At 43.9% G+C, this 18,220-nt stretch overlaps 1 protein-coding gene and 1 long non-coding RNA gene across 3 annotated transcripts in view; one reads left to right on the forward strand and one right to left on the reverse strand.

Moving 5' to 3' along the window:
• The window catches only part of CDH5 (cadherin 5), a 28,276-nt gene extending 15,273 nt beyond the window's left edge, over window positions 1-13,003 (forward strand). For both annotated transcript variants that reach the window (XM_085072006.1, XM_085072005.1), the window contains exons 2-12: window positions 128-329; window positions 2,602-2,890; window positions 2,979-3,095; window positions 3,776-3,940; window positions 4,339-4,526; window positions 6,246-6,499; window positions 7,056-7,198; window positions 7,768-7,892; window positions 8,938-9,046; window positions 9,327-9,572; window positions 10,369-13,003. In XM_085072006.1, coding sequence (XP_084928132.1) covers window positions 141-329; window positions 2,602-2,890; window positions 2,979-3,095; window positions 3,776-3,940; window positions 4,339-4,526; window positions 6,246-6,499; window positions 7,056-7,198; window positions 7,768-7,892; window positions 8,938-9,046; window positions 9,327-9,572; window positions 10,369-10,862 — 2,319 coding nt within the window. In that variant the 5' untranslated portion in view covers window positions 128-140 and the 3' untranslated portion in view covers window positions 10,863-13,003. The remainder of the gene's footprint in view (window positions 1-127; window positions 330-2,601; window positions 2,891-2,978; window positions 3,096-3,775; window positions 3,941-4,338; window positions 4,527-6,245; window positions 6,500-7,055; window positions 7,199-7,767; window positions 7,893-8,937; window positions 9,047-9,326; window positions 9,573-10,368) is intronic.
• A 1,278-nt stretch (window positions 13,004-14,281) lies between these two features.
• On the reverse strand, window positions 14,282-17,976 carry LOC146432397 (uncharacterized). Its single transcript, XR_014854582.1, has 3 exons — window positions 17,853-17,976; window positions 15,054-15,140; window positions 14,282-14,966 (listed from the first exon to the last, which is right to left on the reverse strand). It is a non-coding gene; the product is annotated as an uncharacterized LOC146432397 (long non-coding RNA).
• Window positions 17,977-18,220: the final 244 nt, after the last annotated feature.

The raw sequence follows: 18,220 nt of genomic DNA on the forward strand, positions 1-18,220 counted from the left end.
TGAAAAGAAATAAAGTGAGCACCCTTCCCTGCAGAAGGAATGTCCATTTGCATTTCCACACGTGCTCTCTCTGCTTAGTCTGATGCTGTTGTTATTTATATTTTTCCATTTCTACATTACTTTCTAGGCTACAGAAGAAGATGAGCCCCCTTATTGTACTTTTCTCATTGTTCCTGGCTGCAGTGTTTGCTGACACAGGAGGTCAGAAAACAACCCCAAACCTTTGCTCAAACGATGTTGGTCACAGACGCCAGAAGAGAGATTGGATCTGGAACCAAATGCACATCAAAGAAGAGATTGATTCACCTTTGCCACACCACGTTGGCAAGGTAAGCAGCAACCTGGCAGCAATGAATGACCAAAAATAGCAAATGAGGGTCTTTAAAAGCATTATTTGCTTGCAGTCTAGGCAGGAAAGAGGAAAAGGAAATAGAAACAGGGCTTAATACCATATTTACCATATTAGCATATTAACATGTTAAAATCTTCAGAATGTGGGCAAAGAGTAAATGAAGAACAGTGTCAAAGGGATTGTAATTCTTTAGAAGAATACAAATAAATTTTAGGGAATGGCAGGTCTGGAGATTCCACAATACAGGAACAGCCACCTTACCTGCACAGTAAAGAAGGAAGTCTGGTGCCTGATGTATGTCAGTATTTTTCTGACAGCACGAGATTCTCTCAGAAACCTCTGAGATCAGCAAAGAAAAACATATTTATTAAAAACCACACAGTTTACATCTCTCAGCCTGGACACAAAATACAAGTGCTATGTTTAGAAATACTGTTACACAATCAAAAATATTGTTGCTAAAGGAAAAACAAATAATTTTAAAAAATAATAACAAGCATTGACCTGCTTGCAAACTCATTTTCTTCAGGGCACTGCTCACAAAAGCCTATCATTAACTGCATAGCACCCAGGCAAAGTTCTCCCAGTCTAGTCTTTCAAAGTGATACGCTGTGACACTTTGCAGATAAATGCAGCTGAAGGTTTCCCTGCCCTGTCCAACACTCACATCTGTCAGGGCTGTCTCAGCAAAGGGGAACAGACCCTGCTGCCTGCTGTTGGCTGCCAGAAAGCACCAGAGAGAAAGCAAAGAGGCCACAGGGTCCTCTCAGCTACCACAGGGCATCTCTGTTTCATTTCAGACCAATTTAGCCCCAGACTGAGGAGCAGCTTCTGTTCCTGGAGCTGTCCTAAATAAGAGTAAATCTCTTTGTGCAGCTCGGGGGTCTTTCAGCAGCACCATCTCCTGATTGCTCCTGCAGTGGCTGCTGGGGCATTTGCAGCTCTGAGCACCTGATAAAGCCTTTAGAGAAAGGCCCAGCAGCATGGCAGAGCTGAGTGACAGCTGCAGGAATGTGCTGACACTATTGGATTTTATCTCACACCACCTTGGGTGCTTTCCTTTGTGTGCTCCTCCTCAGCACCACAAAAGCCATTCTGAGAAGTTCATGCTTTTTACACTGAACAGGTACATAAAAATTGAGAAAGAAGGCACAGACTATCCCATCCTTGAGACAAGGGTGAGGTTATTTCTCGTGTGACATCTCCAGAGTTGTGAACTGCTCTCCAGCAGCCCCAGCAGCCAGCACATGGAATGAGGGGTGGAAATATTAGTGACACATTTCAAGAGAGAAAACTGAGATTCAAAAGTGCTCAACAGTAAATGACAACTGCAAGACAAATCAAATTCTGAATACCCAACAGGTGGCATTTATGATAACATCAGTAACAAAAGGGTTGAAATACTTGGTCAAACCCAGCAAGCCTTGGTGATTAGCTGGCTGAAATAAGAATGCTGATATAGTGCATGGCAAATTGTGGTTTAAACCTTCTATCAGTGTCCCTGTATGGGTGAGCCTATAGAAAGGGAACCATCATCACATTACTTGCAGATTAAGTAGTGTTCAAAAGCATTTTGAATTGGATTAAATTATATTTTAAAACTGCTTAATGTTCATTCATTTTACCCCATCCCTTTTTCATTGCATATAATCTTAAATTTTAAAATCTGTTGGGTGGAAATTTAACCTTCCTGTCATAGCATGAGCCTGAAGACTGCCTATTAAAAGATTGCAAGTGACTGAGCACAAGAAAGCTGTCAGCCATGGCAGGAATTCTGCTAAATGCTAAGGGATTGAGACTAATGCTGAATAATGCCAGGAGCTGTGAGTACAGATTGGCTCCTGTAATCCTGTGAAACTGAGCAAAAAGCCCTGGTAGGACCAGGAAGCTGCAAGCAAGAGCAGCTCAAACTGAACATGGTGGCTCATGTTCTTCCAGACATAATGAAGTTAATTATTTGTAAGTGTTGACTGCATGATCAATTTATACCTTTGGGAAATATGAGATATTATTTTAAAAATGCTTTTTTCTCTATAAGCAAGTGTCAGTGTGGATGCAAGTGTCATCCTCTATGCTGGAGCTGCTGTGGTGCTCTTCAGGGATGCCCCAGAGGGCAGCAGAAGTCCTGATGGCTGCTCTGGGTCCCAGGGGGATGAAGAATTCCTGATTGTGTGAATCCTCTGGGAGAAACTCTGCTGCATTCAGCTGCCAAATCCCCCTTACCTCTCTGAATTCCATTTTCCTTCCAGATCACATCCAGTGTCAGCAACAGAAACGCCAAGTACATCATCGAGGGCGAATTTGCCAACACCATTTTCAAGGTGGAGGAAACCAGTGGGGATGTCTATGCCTTTGAGAGGCTGGACAGGGAGAAGAAGGCAGAGTATGAGCTGACAGCCCTCATCATTGACAGGACAAACAACAGGTCACTGGAACGCCCCTCGAAATTCATCATCAAGGTCTATGACACCAATGACAATAGCCCTGTGTTTGTGCAAAAGGTGTTCAATGGATCTGTCCCAGAAATGTCACCAGTAGGTATGTCCTCCCACCACTCATTTCCCTCATGGCTGGGGTTAAAAAGCAGGACTTATGCTAAATATGCACCCTGAAAATCCTTTTCTAGGAACCTCAGTCACCAAAGTGACAGCTGTGGATGCTGATGACCCAACAGTGTCAGGTCATGCCACAGTGAAATACCAAGTCACTAAAGGAGGCGAAAATTTCACCATTGATGACTCTGGTAAGTCAGACACACAAATGTCCTTACACTTTGTCCTTACCCTACCTTTGAAGAAAACAGTTTTAAGCCTCTTTCATTCTGGAAAAAGAGGAATAACAATTCAAAAATATGATTTCAAGCATGATTTAGAAAGGTTTTTCATTCACACTCCCACAATGCCACTGTCTGCATCTGGAAATGAACTAATAAAATCAGGATAGCAGCTGCCATGAACAAAATGAGAAGATAAAAGGTAATTTTTTTCCTACATATGGAAAGACTGACCACTTCACATTTTCAGTTCAGCATAAATACTGTTCCTGTGACCAAACAGAAAAAGGGAATATATAAATTCTGAAGCAGCATTCAATAATCAATAATCATTTGCTTTCCTAAACTTTCTAGCTTAAATTTTGCCCTCCTTTAAAAACAATGTCAGTATCTCTTTAACCACACCAGTCCCCTAGAGCAAAGAATGCAGGTAAAGAGGTTTAAGATCAGTTAAAAGGAGTATTTAGCACAAACCCTCCTAAATATTCCATCATGCAGAAAAGTTTCTACCATTTCTTGAAAAACGCCACTGTAAAATTGCTAGTTAGAGTGGAATGTGTGGAGATAAAAATGATAAAATTTTGCTGTAAAAATTAGAGATGTTGGATGTGCTGCAAAATCTAACTGTATTCAATGTGATTTTTTCACAGGTGTGATTTATATAAAAGAGCCCAATTTAGACAGAGAGACTAAATCAATGTATGAGGTTGTTGTTGAAGCCAAAGATGGCCTGGGATTGTTTGGGGAATCCAGCACAGCCACGGTGATCATCACTTTGTCCGACATCAACGACAACTTCCCCGTGTTCAAACACCGTGAGTGTCACACGAGCTCCAAACCACCAGGGCTGGCACAACCACAACGAGTTCAGGGCACAGCTCAGCACAACTCAACTTGCCTTACAAACAGCCAAAAGAATCTTACATATTCCAAAGCTCTTCTGTGTTTCAGCCACAGCCACTTTTCCTGGGTGATGCACACCTAGAGCAGAAAACAGAAATCAGTATTCATTTCATCACTTTGCTAAAGACCTTGACAATTTGGGGTATAATTATACTTTTATAAAAAATACAGCAAAGCACTGTCTTAGAGATATACCATGCTGAATTCTCAATGAAATATTATTCTGTGCATCTATAAAGTAAGAACATTTTTAACTAAGTTCTAACTTCCATGTACACACTATTTATGCCTTTTTTTTTTTTTTTAACAGCATCGTTTCACTTTAAAGTTCCTGAAAACATTTCAGTAGGAGGAGAAGTTGGCAGAGTCAAAGTAGAAGACATTGATGAACCACAACATAGAAATACAAGATACAGCTTTATCCAAGGAGAGTTCAGGGACACCTTTGACATTGAAGCAAATCCATACACAAATGAAGGAATTATTAGGCCAAAGAAGGTACTTTTCCCTGTAACAAAGATGATTTTTGTGGTTTTCCATGTGTCATGAGCGGGGTTTTTGGTTCAGAACTAGCAGCAGGAAAAAATGGGAATGCATGAAAGTCAGCATGAAATGCATTGATCCTGAACACCTGCTCTCCAAGCTCTGGGAGAAGAAGAGATGGTGATTTCTAGTCCTTTTCAACCTGCAGACCTGAAAACTCCAGAATTACTGCAGAGGGCAGTGGGGGCTGTGTCAGATATTCAGGTTATGCACTTCGGGCTCCTCTCAAACTTCAGGTAGTTGGATGTTTCAAAGAGTCAGTGATTTAAGAGTTGAACCAACAGGCCAAGTCAAAGAATCTTTCTTCTGCAGCCCACGTGAAACCAAAGCAGAAAATGTGAACAAGTCCACCTGACCTCTTTTCTAAAACTCTCTTTGCAGTTTGACATTCACTCCAATCAGAGCCACAGCTCCCTTACTTTCCTCAGGTGTTTTCAGAGCTTCCCCACTAATTTGTTATAAGTCTTTAAGACTCTCCAAAGCCTTTATTATGGTTTGTTCTTCGGGTTTCTTTAAAATTCTCAAACCTACTTGATTTGTACCAAGGGACTGCTGCAGAGCATTGCCAAACCAAGAGTTCATTGATTTCATTGACTTGCTGGGGAAAAAAAAAGAGGAGAGAGGACTATAAATCAGCTCCTGTAATCCTCAGATTGACAGGAATGTGTTTTTCACTTCCAAATGTCTCTCTGTAACTGTTAAGACCAGAAATGTCATTAAGAAGAGAAAACTTTCAGGAAAAACAGTACCAAGTACTTCAAGGTTGGCAGTAAAATCCTGATCTGTGGTCACACTGGGTATGAGCAGCTTGCCTTCACCTGGTGCAGCTCTTCCCCTGCTCTTCCCAGGACCTGAGGAATGCAGTGCCCAGAGGAGGAACAGTCAGACACTTCACACGCACTCCCTGAGGGATTTGGAACCAGCTCTTCTCTTAACACAGAGTGGGCAAAGTTCACCACCCTGTTCTGCAATGGGATTTTGGCCCTGAACATGTCATAATTTTAGAAATGCAGTCATGTGAGATAAAATTCCAGCTGCTGAATAAATTCCATCACTTCCCTTTGCAATGTCTACCCAAGGAGAAAAACAAGAGTCACCACAACTGCTGTGTATCACTGTGCTTTTAGAATCTCAGGTGGCAGAACAAAGGAAACTTTGAAATGAGAATTTCTTACTGCCCGAGCTCCTGGCCTTCCTCCCATTGTGTGATTCCTTTTATAATCTCAGGCAATGGGAAAAACAGGGAAGAGGATATCATTTATCACTAAATGCCCCAGCTATCAGTCAGTGCAGATCTGCAATCTGCCTTGAATGTCTTCAGAACACAAAGCTCAGCCAAGAGGAGACTCTCTTCCCCAGATTTTGGGGCACAGAAGCTAACTAAGTTTTGGTAATTACAGGATTATTAAAAGAAAATTATTTAACCGAAGAGATACTTGCAGAACCTAGAACACTGGATAAATCTGTTCCATACCAGGGGTTGTTTGAGCCACACTATGATAGAGCAGTTCAGCTGGGAAATGCTCTCACATGAGTCCAGCCAAGATGCAATTTGGTAACATTTCCAACCATGAATCAGAGCACAGAGCTTAAATCTGCACAGATAGCCAATGGAAAGTTTGCTTAGACATCACCAATGGAAGGATATATATAATTTTCTTTTTGTTTTTTTAGCCCCTGGACTTCGAAACAGTAGCAGAATACAGGTTTAGCATTGAAGCCACAGACCCCACGGTTAACCTTCGCCATTTCAAACCCGGCAACCCGCGGAGCATCTCCACAGTCACCATCGAGGTCACGGATGTGGATGAGCCTCCTGTCTTCACCAAACTCCCTTATGAATTTAAAGTAAGGGAAAACCACGCAGAAGTAAAAACACTTGGTTCAGTTTATGCAGAGGACCCCGACGCAGCTAAACGGAAAATCAGGTAAGACAAGAGCAGTTTTAGCAATTCTATTTAAAAGTGCAGAATTCATTAATGATGCCAAGAATTTGACAAAGAACTGAGACTTTGGCCCTGTTTTTCAGGATCTGCATGCCAAGCTAAACAAAAAAGATCCAATTTGATTTTTCCATCACGGCAGCCATGGATATATATGGTCACCAAAAGCTGAACATAAATTGCTTTCACCCATGTAATTACTGTGTGGACTTACTGTAAAACATTTGCACAACTAGGAGAAAAATATAATCCTGGATATTTTTACATAGTTATAATTTATTGTTATTTTTTTTTATTGCAAGAACTCTCTCAAGCATGTGCTTAGAGAAGAAAATAGACTTACAATAATCTTGAAACACTTCTGACAGATGTATTTCAGTCTCACAGCTTGCACATTAGGGAAATATTCTCGGCCCTTCTGGTCAAGATATTAATGTAATTTGTCACACAAGAATTCTCTGACCTTTCTCTAGGAAGAAATGAAGTGAAACACAGCATTTTCAGCCTTGCATTGACAATTCTCATTTTAAACAAAAAACAGATACATGCTACGAAGAGCTAGTCCTAATGGAGACTACGTCAGGGTATCCAATAGTGGAGTTATCCAGCTTCCCAAGCCTCTGGACAGAGAATTCAGCTCCTCATACAACATCACTGTGGCAGCTCTGGAGATCCTTGAAGATGGTGAGTGCCACCCATTTCCCCATTGGAAGGAAATCTGGGTACACCTTTCCAGCAGGGCTGTGGCTTAGCAAAAAGGAAAGGCACAACCTGACAGCCATTCCTGCTGAGCTAGGAATGAAAGGGGTTTGCACAATCATCTTCCAAATGAAACACATCCCTACAAATAGGTCAAAGAGCATTTTAAGATTTGGCCTGGCTTTGCTCAGCTTCAGGGAGCAAGGCAGGCCAGTCCCAACTTGGTTTGATATTTCACAATACAGACATGGCCTGTTCTGTCCATGTTGCTTTAGTGCCAGAGAACAATGCTCAGTCCATACACATGCAGTGGGAAGAATCAGGAACCCAAAAGCTACTTCCATTTTATTCCTCAAAGATCCTTGACGACATAACCATTAGGAGAAATTTTAGGAAAATATCTAAATCTCAGAGGAAAAGTTTAAAATCTGATGGAGCTAGAAATTCTTCATCATGTGGGAGGCACAGAAACACAAACAAAGTGTGGAAAGGGGAGTGTAAGCCAGCACTGGAACTCCAGACTTCTGAGACTTGTACCCTTGCTGTCATTCCAGGCCGTCTTTCCGACAGAGAATCACATGCCCATGTTCATGTAATCGTTGATGATGTAAATGATAATGCTCCAGAGCTTGTTGCTCCTGAGGAACCCCGAGTGTGTGAAAATGCTGCACCAGGAAAGGTGAGACAGGGAGAGTTTTTCCCTGAAACATGAATTACTGCTTGTAAACTCAAGTGCAAGGTGTCTTTTAATAAAAGTGAGTCTCAGTTTTCATGCCAAGAGATATTCAGGAATCTCTCTTAAGGATGTTACACTGCTGGAATATTGACTTTTATCTGCTTGCACACATGGGCTGCACTGCTCCTCTCGCCCCAGGCTCTCACATCTGTGTATGAACAGCTCAGCCATGAAGGACAGTCAAGCTTTGCACAGCAGAAATCAGCAGCTGGGTTCTGTCACACAAATACTCCTCCATGGTACTGAGAAGGAAACTGTTTCAAAATAGTGAGAGAAACATTGCTACATATGGCATTATTGTAGTAGTCATAGAGTGCACAGATCTGCACACACAAATGGTGTTAGTACTTGGCACAAACAGTGTTGGCATCTTGGATTCACGTTTGGCCTCAGACACAAGCAGTCAGCCCATACATGTAATATTTGCTTAATTGAGACACTTTGTGTCACAGTTTAGGGATGGTACTACCCAGTTTAGTGTTCCCACTGAAACTCCAAGCCACAGGCCTCTCACTCCCCCTCCTTTCCACTGCAGCAGGATGGAGAGGACAATTGGAGTCACAAAAGATAAAGATCATGGGCTGAGATAAGAGCGATTTACTGGAAACAGCAATGAGATAAGAAAGTGAACAGTAATAGCAACAATATAATTCTCAATGGCATTCCAAAATTTCCAGTCACACCTCCAAGCCAGCAGAGCACTTGAGAAAACACCATTTTAGGCATTTCAACAAGCCATAGGTCTTTGAGCATAAGGCTTTTGTTATGCTTTCATTACACAAAATTTGAAGATGCAAAACTGGTCTTTTTGAAGATCCTCAAAGAAATTGCATGGCTTGAAAAACCTTGAAGAGGAGCATCACGAGATCTCTGAGTGCTGCCCTTTGCTGAAGGGTTACACAGGACACACAGCCCAGCTCCAACACCCCACATGTTTTATCACTGGAGGCAATGTGTGCTGAAACTGTGACCTCTCCCATCCTTGTAGGTGATCGTCAGGATTTCAGCTGTTGACAAGGATGAAATATCACCCAGAGGGTTCTTCAGATTCGTACTGGCCACAGAAGACAGCAACTTCTCCCTGATTGAGAACTATGGTAGTGTATCCCTGCAATGCCTTTCCTCAGCTCCTCACAGTGGGACCCTGGGACTCAGGGAAGAAAAGCACTGGCCTACAATTGGTCTAGCTCAGTTAATTAACTCTTTACTTTTGAAAGCTTAACATACTGAAAAAACAGGTGTTTGTTACCACTGAAGTCTCACTGGGTTCCCTACAGGCTGGCACTGTCTAAGGGGAAGAGGTACCAACTGACTGGTAATCTGTGACGAAAATCTGGTAGAGATTATCACTTAATGAGTTGTCATTACTCCTTGCAGACAACACCGCTAATATCACTGTCAAATACGGGCAGTTTAATCGGGAACTTGCCAAATTCCACTACCTGCCCGTCCTCATCTCAGACAACGGCGACCCTGACCTCACCAGCACCAGCACTCTTGTCATCAGTGTCTGCAAGTGCAACGAGAAAGGAGACTTCACTTTCTGCGAGGAGAGAGCAAAGCAGGTCGGGGTCAGCATACAAGCACTGGTGGCAATTTTTATCTGCATCTTCACAATCATCGGTGAGTATCTGACTTTTGGAATGTTCTCTGCACTGTGATGTGGGGATTGTTTTGTTCTTTCTTTAGCTGAGATCTCCAAAAGCTTTGTGGCTATGAAACGGTCACGAAGCCAGAAATGCTGTACATATTTGATTCATCTCCCATGGTTTTCCACTCTGGCCTGTTAGCACAGCTTCAGCTGCTTACTCCACTGGACAGGCTGAGTCACTGGAGAGGTTATTGCACACTTGGATAACAAACTTGATTTACTGCTACCAGCCTCGCACACAGCTATAAAACTGCACATTTGTGCTGGGGCAATAACAACAGGATTCCCGTTTCCAAAGGCTGAACTAGTCTGCAAACCTTTTAAACAGTACAGTGAACAGAAATATATCTGTAACAAATCACCACACCAGTGCCTGCTCACTGCATTTGAAATCTATCACAGAAGGCACAGCACTTTTTCTTGCCTGGGAACTGGCCTGCTTTGCAAGAACTACATAAGTTGCATTTGATGCTTGGCATTAAGAGATTTACCAGCTCAAGGCAGTAGTTGATTTAATGGACTTGTGACACCATGCATTTGTATTTGTGATTCCAGCTCAAAATTCAGGTGCACAATTTCTGTCCAGACCAAACTCCTTCAAATAATCCTACAGTTAAATAGAAAATTTAACTATTTTTTAAATAGATATATGTTAAAAAACACTCCAGAAAAAAAATACACTTCAGACTGTGCTACATATCCTAAATGCAATTTGTTTTAGTGCCTTACTTCTCCATTCACACATGCTCATCTGAGTTTCCTTTGCAGTCATTGCATTGCTGATTCTGCTGAGAAAGAGGCACAAGAAGGACCTGAGCGGCCTCGGGAGGAATGTGGCAGAGATCCACGAGCAGCTGGTGACCTACGACGAGGAAGGAGGGGGCGAGATGGACACCACCAGCTACGACGTGTCGGTGCTCAACTCGGTGCGCAAGAACGGCCTGAAGGCAGACGCCGCTCCCTCTCCATACGCTCAGGTGCAGAAGCCTCCTGCAGACATCCCCCCCGGGGCTGGGGGCATGGAGATGATGATCGAGGTGAAGAAGGACGAGGCTGACAACGACAGGGATTTGCTGCCCTACGACACTCTGCACATCTACGGCTATGAAGGCGCCGAGTCCATCGCCGAGTCACTCAGCTCCTTGGGCTCAGGCTCCTCGGACTCAGACATTGATTATGACTTTCTAAACGACTGGGGACCCAGGTTCAAGATGTTAGCTGAGCTCTATGGATCAGAGCCAAGCGAAGATTTTGTCTATTAAGTTCAAACTAGCCACAAATTTTCTCCCTCCAACCATAGATAGACACCAAGAGACTGCCAGTGGCCAAAGAGGAACTCACAGCTCTTCCCTCAAGCCATTTCAAACAGGCACGGAAATAACCTGCAGTAGGGTTAAAAAGATACACAGAGACCACCTATATTAACTTCCCCCAGCACTAGTGTCCTAGGTAACATTCCATTTTCCCCCAAAACTGCTGCTCACAGACCTGCTCATGTCTTCCAGGACATACCTCACCTCCCCATCTTCCCCACTTCTCCTGGGTTTATCCCCCATTTCTCCTTCATTCCCATCCTCCTGTGCTGTTTCCATCCACATGATCCAAGGTCACCCTCCACCGGGACAGAGTGGTTCAGTGGCATTGGGAAGGGATGTTTTAACCCCCCTGGATCTCCAGCTGGCTGCTTTGCCTGCCCCTCCTGCAACATCTTTATTGATATTCCACACTTATGCTTACCCAGTAGAGGAGAGAAGGAACATATGGTCTATCACTTAATATTAGAAATTATTCAATCACTTTCAAAAAGAAGCATGATTTTTTTCCTTCTTTCCATTCTATTAATTATTTTTGCTTTATAGCTTTCTACTACATCTATAAGTTACTCAAGATAAAATTAGACAGGGTTTTAGACACACAATCTGGTTTCATCTGTCATTTTTAACAGCCTGATGATGATTTCAGGCACATTTCTGGCATGCTAGAATTTGCTCTAGCTAGCAGCAAAATTGTTTTTTCTCTCTGTAAATAGGATCTCAGTGTTACTCAATGGAACATATCCTGCAGGGCAGGAGATGTGGAGATCAGGGGAATGTTAAGACTCCAACACTGTAAATCTCTCTAGATGGAAACACAGGTCTCTCTAGATTTCTAAAGAGGTTGAATAGGGGGGTTTATTCAGTGTTATTAAAGCAATAGCAATTTTTCAGGGACAAAAAAATGAAGGGCCTCACTACTGTGAAACTGTTGTGCTTTTTTTCTAAGCTGGTACTGTAAAAGGAGTATTTTCCACCTGGGATAATATTGTAGACTCCCAAATCAGAATGCGACACACCACACACTCGGCTGCATAAAAGCACCACAAACGTAAGGAAGGTTTGGAGCTGCAGCCACCACATCCCTGGCAAGTGTGTGTTTGGTTTCCCACCTGATGAAGAGCCGCAGGATGACCAGAATGAAATTTCCCATGTGGGAAGTTCCCCAGCCAAATACATTTTGGAAACAGTGGGTCCCTTAGGACCATGGCCTGTCTCTGGCTTTCAGCACTGCAGAGTCCTGTTGCCTCCAACAGGAGCAGAGCCCAACTGCACAGATCCTCCACTGTGCAGGATTTGTGCTGGAACTCTATGGATTAGTTTAGTTGATCTGATTATTTGAATTTGGTAGCTAACCAAATAATACTAAATCTTTTTTTTTTCTTTTTTTTTTTTGTCTCCTAAACCAGCATAGTGGAACCACCCAAATTTGCTTTTCACTTGTTCACATGATCTCTAATTTACACTCCCTTCCCCCAAAATGCTTTTCTGGCAGCAAAGATCAATGCACACTAATGGTCTCACATTACTCCTCACTGCTGTAAAAAGTTGTCCAATGCAATACTTGGCTGGACACTAATGCAACATCAACAATGTAATCACTCAAATTTTTGAATATCAGCTAAAGAAAAACTGAGGAGAATTCTGTCCATTGGTCAAATCAACTTTGGATCCCACCCTTTATTTTAAAAAAGTACATTTTGGGACGACAGCCTTGATTTCATTTTGAATGTGTTCATTCTCTTTTGCTTAATCCAGCCATAGGGGTTCCACATGTTAGTGTATTATAAAGAATGCTAACTAATAATACTTACAGTTTAAAGTTTTTGTCAGTACCTGTGGTATTGGCTATAGGCAGGTAAAGTTAGTTATGAAATTATTTAGTACAGTAAGTCAAGTACTTTGGTAGGTATCAGCCAGATTGTATTACCTGGAAACGCTGTTTTTAAGCCTAATTTTTTTAAGATATTTTAAGGAACGCTGTATCCATTTCCAATGTATATGATGTTTGCACTGGACAGTTTCTTTTTATATTCCTGTACTGTATTATGTTGTTTTTTTACTACATAAAAGCCAATCTCAAATTTGGATTTTCTGTGCATTAATAAGTTACACTCAGAAGACAATATCAGGCTTTGTGCCACAATGACCTCAGCCAAAAAAACACTCTAAGTAAACCCAGACTGGGCATCAATTCACCAAAGAACTTTCTGTAAAAGCCATTTTCTCCCTCTCTTTGCAGAGCTGTTGGTAAAACCCCTGGGCTAAGGGAGAGCAAAGCCCCAGCAGTGCAGCTGGGAAGGCTGAACCCTCTGGGGATCTCTCAGTGCTGCAGGATCCATCCCATGTCCCTGCAGATGTTTGGGATTCCAGCAGCCTGGCATTAGGGTGACTTCGGAGCTCCTGCCCTTTTTTCCTGCCTCTCACATGGTGAAGAGAGAGTCCCAGCCTTGGGTCAGAGCAGGGGAGCCCCAGTGCCAGGGATCTGTGAGTGACATCCAAACGGGAAACAAGGATGGAGCCAACAGCCCTGCCACCCCTCCTTCCCCAGCCTGCTCCCTCAGACACACAACAGGAGCACTCTGGAATACAAAAACCCTCCAGCCTCCTCACACAGGACATACACAGCAAAACACATCTGGGCCAGAAAATAAAATTACCCCTACATTTGCAGCTTTAGACAGCACAGCTCCCCACCATCTTTTTTTGCTACAACTAATGACAACCCCAATATATTCCCAAGATTACTTCAGCACTTTAAAAAAAAAAAAAAAAAAACACATCCATTTTCCCCAGATATGGCACTTATAATTTACAAAGCCTGGAATAAAGCAAAAAAGTTCAATTCCTTCACTTCTAATTGCCATGAGCAAACGCCAGATCAAACACACTTTAGCACAAGTTTATTAAAAACACAATAGATGTGCTAATTATGTTATAATGAAATGCATTTTTCCATAGAAAGAATTTGATTAAACAGCTACTTGCAACTTGTAGCAGAGACTCTCACAAAGGTTTTCATTATTCATTTAATTAATATGCACTTTAATCTCTTATCCCTAAAAATGTATCATAAATTATTATTTTATTACGTTCAGATCCAGAAGTTCATGCCATTTGATACAGGCTTTTTACTCCTACCCCATTAGAACCTTTTATGAAACAATGGCTTGTGATGAGAATCCTTGATTTATATCAAAGCAAGAGTGAGAAGCAGTTTGAATGTGAACACCTGGCACACAGTGGCACAGCCCAGGCAGGGCAGGTGAGCTAAGGTCCCTTCATCAAAGCAAATTCACACCAGTCAGAGAAAGAAAGAAAGAACACTCTGTGATTTATTATCCTATTGCAGTCCAGTGCTACTGACACTCTGTACAGATGAATGCAACAGGGAAAACAGAAGGATGAGTTATCAAAGGAAAATCAAATCATCATTTCTGAGCTCTTGTTCCTCAAGAAGTGTGTTTTTCCCTTCTCTTCTTTCAGCAGGAAGGGCTTAGAGCAGCACCAGGAGGGAGCAGCCAGCCTGGCAAGGACCCCTGCCCTGCCCAGGAATTGTCACCCTGCCAGGACTGACTGGAGTGGAAAGCCATGCAAAGCCTCACTGTTTTGTGGAGCTCAGAGTTCGGGGTACAGATCCACCTATACACATTTATTTTACACCTTTTCACTCCCAGGCATGTCACATACAGGGGAAATGCTCTGCTGGTAGTAAATATGGTGATATACTCTCCTATTTGGCTAGAAATAATAGTTTCACTTATTTTCATTATATTTCAGGTGGGGTTAAGACAAAAATAAATAATCTCCATCTTTGCTAACCTATTCTCCATTCCTATTTTTGTTAGTAAATTTTTCAAGTTTGAGAGAGCAAGAGCTAAAACTCTATTGATTTTACTTCACAAACTTTCTGCAATGAAAGACATGAACAAGGTGATACCTTTCCCACTGAAATCTTTCCATTTCACAATCTTAGTGTTCCACAAGTCATCGAGTCTCACCAGGAAATAAATAAGAGTCTGATCAGATCACAGTGGAAGATTCACGTTGAATCTTGTTCATAGAAAAAACACAACAGAAAACAAAATAACAAAGAGACTCTTTAAGTCTGCATAAGGAAAAAAAAAAGGAAAAGAACACAATACCAGAAAAGTCCTTTTATGAGCCATAAACACCCGCGGATCTTTGCTGACTTCTCTTACCTTCCTGACTTTGTTCCTGTCTGACCTAAAGGAAAAGGGAAAAACAGCATTTCCTTCCACTTATCCCCAGTGAGGAGCTGTCCCACCTGCTTCCCCTCAAGACTCTCTTAATTCATCCAGTTAACCCCTTCATCAATGCCACAATCAATCAAAAATCTCTGCAATTCTTTAATTCCTCATTAAAAAGGGACCTCCACTTGAAAGCCTGTGCTCTGGGTGAAGTCACCAGAACAACCAGAACCAAGCAGGGCAGAGCTCCCCTGGCAAACAGATCCAGAAAATGTAACCCCAGAAAGGTTTGCCAGAAAGTCAGAAGCAGCAAATGGTCCCAGGAGCTCTTGTGGCAGCCTCAGGAGCCCAAGCCCTGGCCTGCAATGCTCCTACAAACCAGAGCATCCCCAGAAGGGAAGGTCAAAGGGAGCCCAGGTAACCCCTGTGCTGTGCCCCCAGCAAAGCCAGGGCAGGTGGAGCTCAGGGACAGTGAGGCCACCACAAACTGCTTTCACCTGGGGCAGGGCAAAGAGCTCAAACGGAGCCCCAGCTACAGCATCTAAAAATGGCTTTTCTGAACAGCTGTCCGGGGTTCCCTCTCCCCACTGAAAGAGCAAACCTGAAGAACCCAAAAATGCCAAAGGCCTGAGCTGCACTTGGTGCTCGCACAGCACGGATGTGTGGGCACACCAAGCACATCCCAGGGGGCTTCAGCCTTGTTCCTGCTGCCAGCACTGGGACACTGCCCGCCATCCCGTGTCCCTGCTCTCAGCACCAGGACACTGCCCTTTATCCCATGTGTCTGCTCCTGGGACACTGCCTGCCATCCCATGTCCCTGCTCCTGGACTCAGCACACTGCCTTTCATCCCTTTATCCCTGCTCCCTGAACACTTCCCTTTATCCCGTGTCCTTACTTCCAGGACACTTCCCTTTATCCATTCATTTCTACTCCAGGGACAGTGCCCTTTATCCCTTTATGCCTCCATCCCTTTATCCCGGCACAGTGCCCTTTATCCCTCCATCCCTTTATCCCGGGACACTGCCCTTTATCCCTCCATCCCTTTATCCCGGGACACTGCCCTTTATCCCTCCATCCCTTTATCCCGGGACACTGCCCTTTATCCCTCCATCCCTTTATCCCGGGACACTGCCCTTTATCCCTCCATCCCTTTATCCCGGCACAGTGCCCTTTATCCCTCCATCCCTTTATCCCGGGACACTGCCCTTTATCCCTCCATCCCTTTATCCCGGCACAGTGCCCTTTATCCCTCCATCCCTTTATCCCGGGACACTGCCCTTTATCCCTCCATCCCTTTATCCCGGCACAGTGCCCTTTATCCCTCCATCCCTTTATCCCGGGACAGTGCCCTTTATCCCTCCATCCCTTTATCCCGGGACACTGCCCTTTATCCCTCCATCCCTTTATCCCTCCATCCCTTTATCCCGGGACACTGCCCTTTATCCCTCCATCCCGCACCCTTCCCGCTCAGACCCAGCCCTGCCCCGCCGCAGCAGCGCGGGCTGCAATGGCCGCCGGTAGCCGCCAGGTGGCGCCCGATGGCAGCGCTGGACACGGCCGAGCCCGCTGCACCCCCGATGGATCCCCGATCGATGGATGCCCGCTGCATTCCCGATGGGTCCCCGATTGATGGATCTCCATGGATCCCCGATCGATGGATGCCCGCTGCACCCCCGATGGATCCCCGATCGATGGATGCCCGCTGCATTCCCGATGGGTCCCCGATTGATGGATCTCCATGGATCCCCGATGGATGCCCGCTGCATTCCCGATGGATCCCCGATTGATGGATCTCCGTGGATCCCCGATGGATGCCCGCTGCATTCCTGACGGATCCCAGATCGATGGATCCCCGATGGATGCCCGCTGCATCCCCAATGGATCCCCTATCGATGGATCTCCGATCAATGCCCAATGGATACCCGATCGATGTCCACTGCATTCCCGATGGATTCCCTCCCAATGGATTTCCTGATGGATCCCTGATCGATTCCCCCCGTATTCCAGATGGATCCCCGATCAACGCCCACTACATTCCCTCTCTGCTTCCCTCACACCGACCATGGCCAGGGATATTAATAATGCCCCAAAGGTCATTCCAGCCGTTTCAAGCTCTAACGCTGACTCCACAAAAATCCCCAGAGCTTTGCAGAAGCCAGGGAGGCTGCAAGGCTTGAATTTATGAAGGAAAAGGCAGTGATTTGTTCAGGCAGCAGTTCTGAAGGGCATAAAGGGCAAGGGAAGGGCTCTGGGGAAAGGATGCAAGCTCCAGATGTCTCCTTTAATCAAGCCCTGGTCCAGATCATCCTCCTCAGGGCATATTTGCCGGGAGCAGTCCACACCAAATCCTGCCGTTTTGTCACACGGCATTGCAGTCTGGTTTTGGTAATGATAGTGTCCAACCCTACTTCTCTAGAATATTCTCTTTCCAAACCAAACTACTAAATGGGATTTTCTGAAGCAAAACCAAATAATTTTTATCTTCAGTGACTCTTGTAAATGATTACGTTTTGCTTTGACTAAATATATTTGTGTACAAACACACACTTTATCCACTGGTTATTATTTGTCAATTAGTTCTATATTTTAACCATTCAAGAAAATTTTCCCAAGCAGCCACAGAAACAAGCTAGTAACAAAAATGTACCAGAAATCTTTCAGTGATCACTAACAATTTGAAATATGCACAGAAATCAGCTGTCACACAATTACAGATCAATAACTACCTGCAAGTCAAAGACTCCTTGCAAGTGGATTCAGTTCAGGAATTCAATCAGCCTCCATTCTCTCTCCTGCTCCTCCTCTGGAGGGATAACTGCAACTCTGCTGATCCAGCAGCTTGGCCAAGCTGTCAGGAGAGCACAGTGGGAGAGGCAGCCTCTGCCTTTGGGACCCAAATCCACCTGCAGATCATCAGCATGAGCTCCAGCTGGTCAGCCACAGAGGAAAACAGCAAACACCTGGGTCAGCTCAGGATCTGTTTAGGACATTTCACTGCGTAAGATTATGGTAAAGGTTAAAGGTTAAGTGATTGTACACACTGGCAATCTGTCCCAAACAGCCCTGGACAGCAAGCAGGATGAGAAGGGAGGAG

This window comes from Lichenostomus cassidix, chromosome 11, assembly GCF_008360975.1.
Source record: "Lichenostomus cassidix isolate B80296 chromosome 11, HeHo_3.0, whole genome shotgun sequence".
NCBI classification, from domain to species: Eukaryota; Metazoa; Chordata; class Aves; order Passeriformes; family Meliphagidae; genus Lichenostomus; species Lichenostomus cassidix.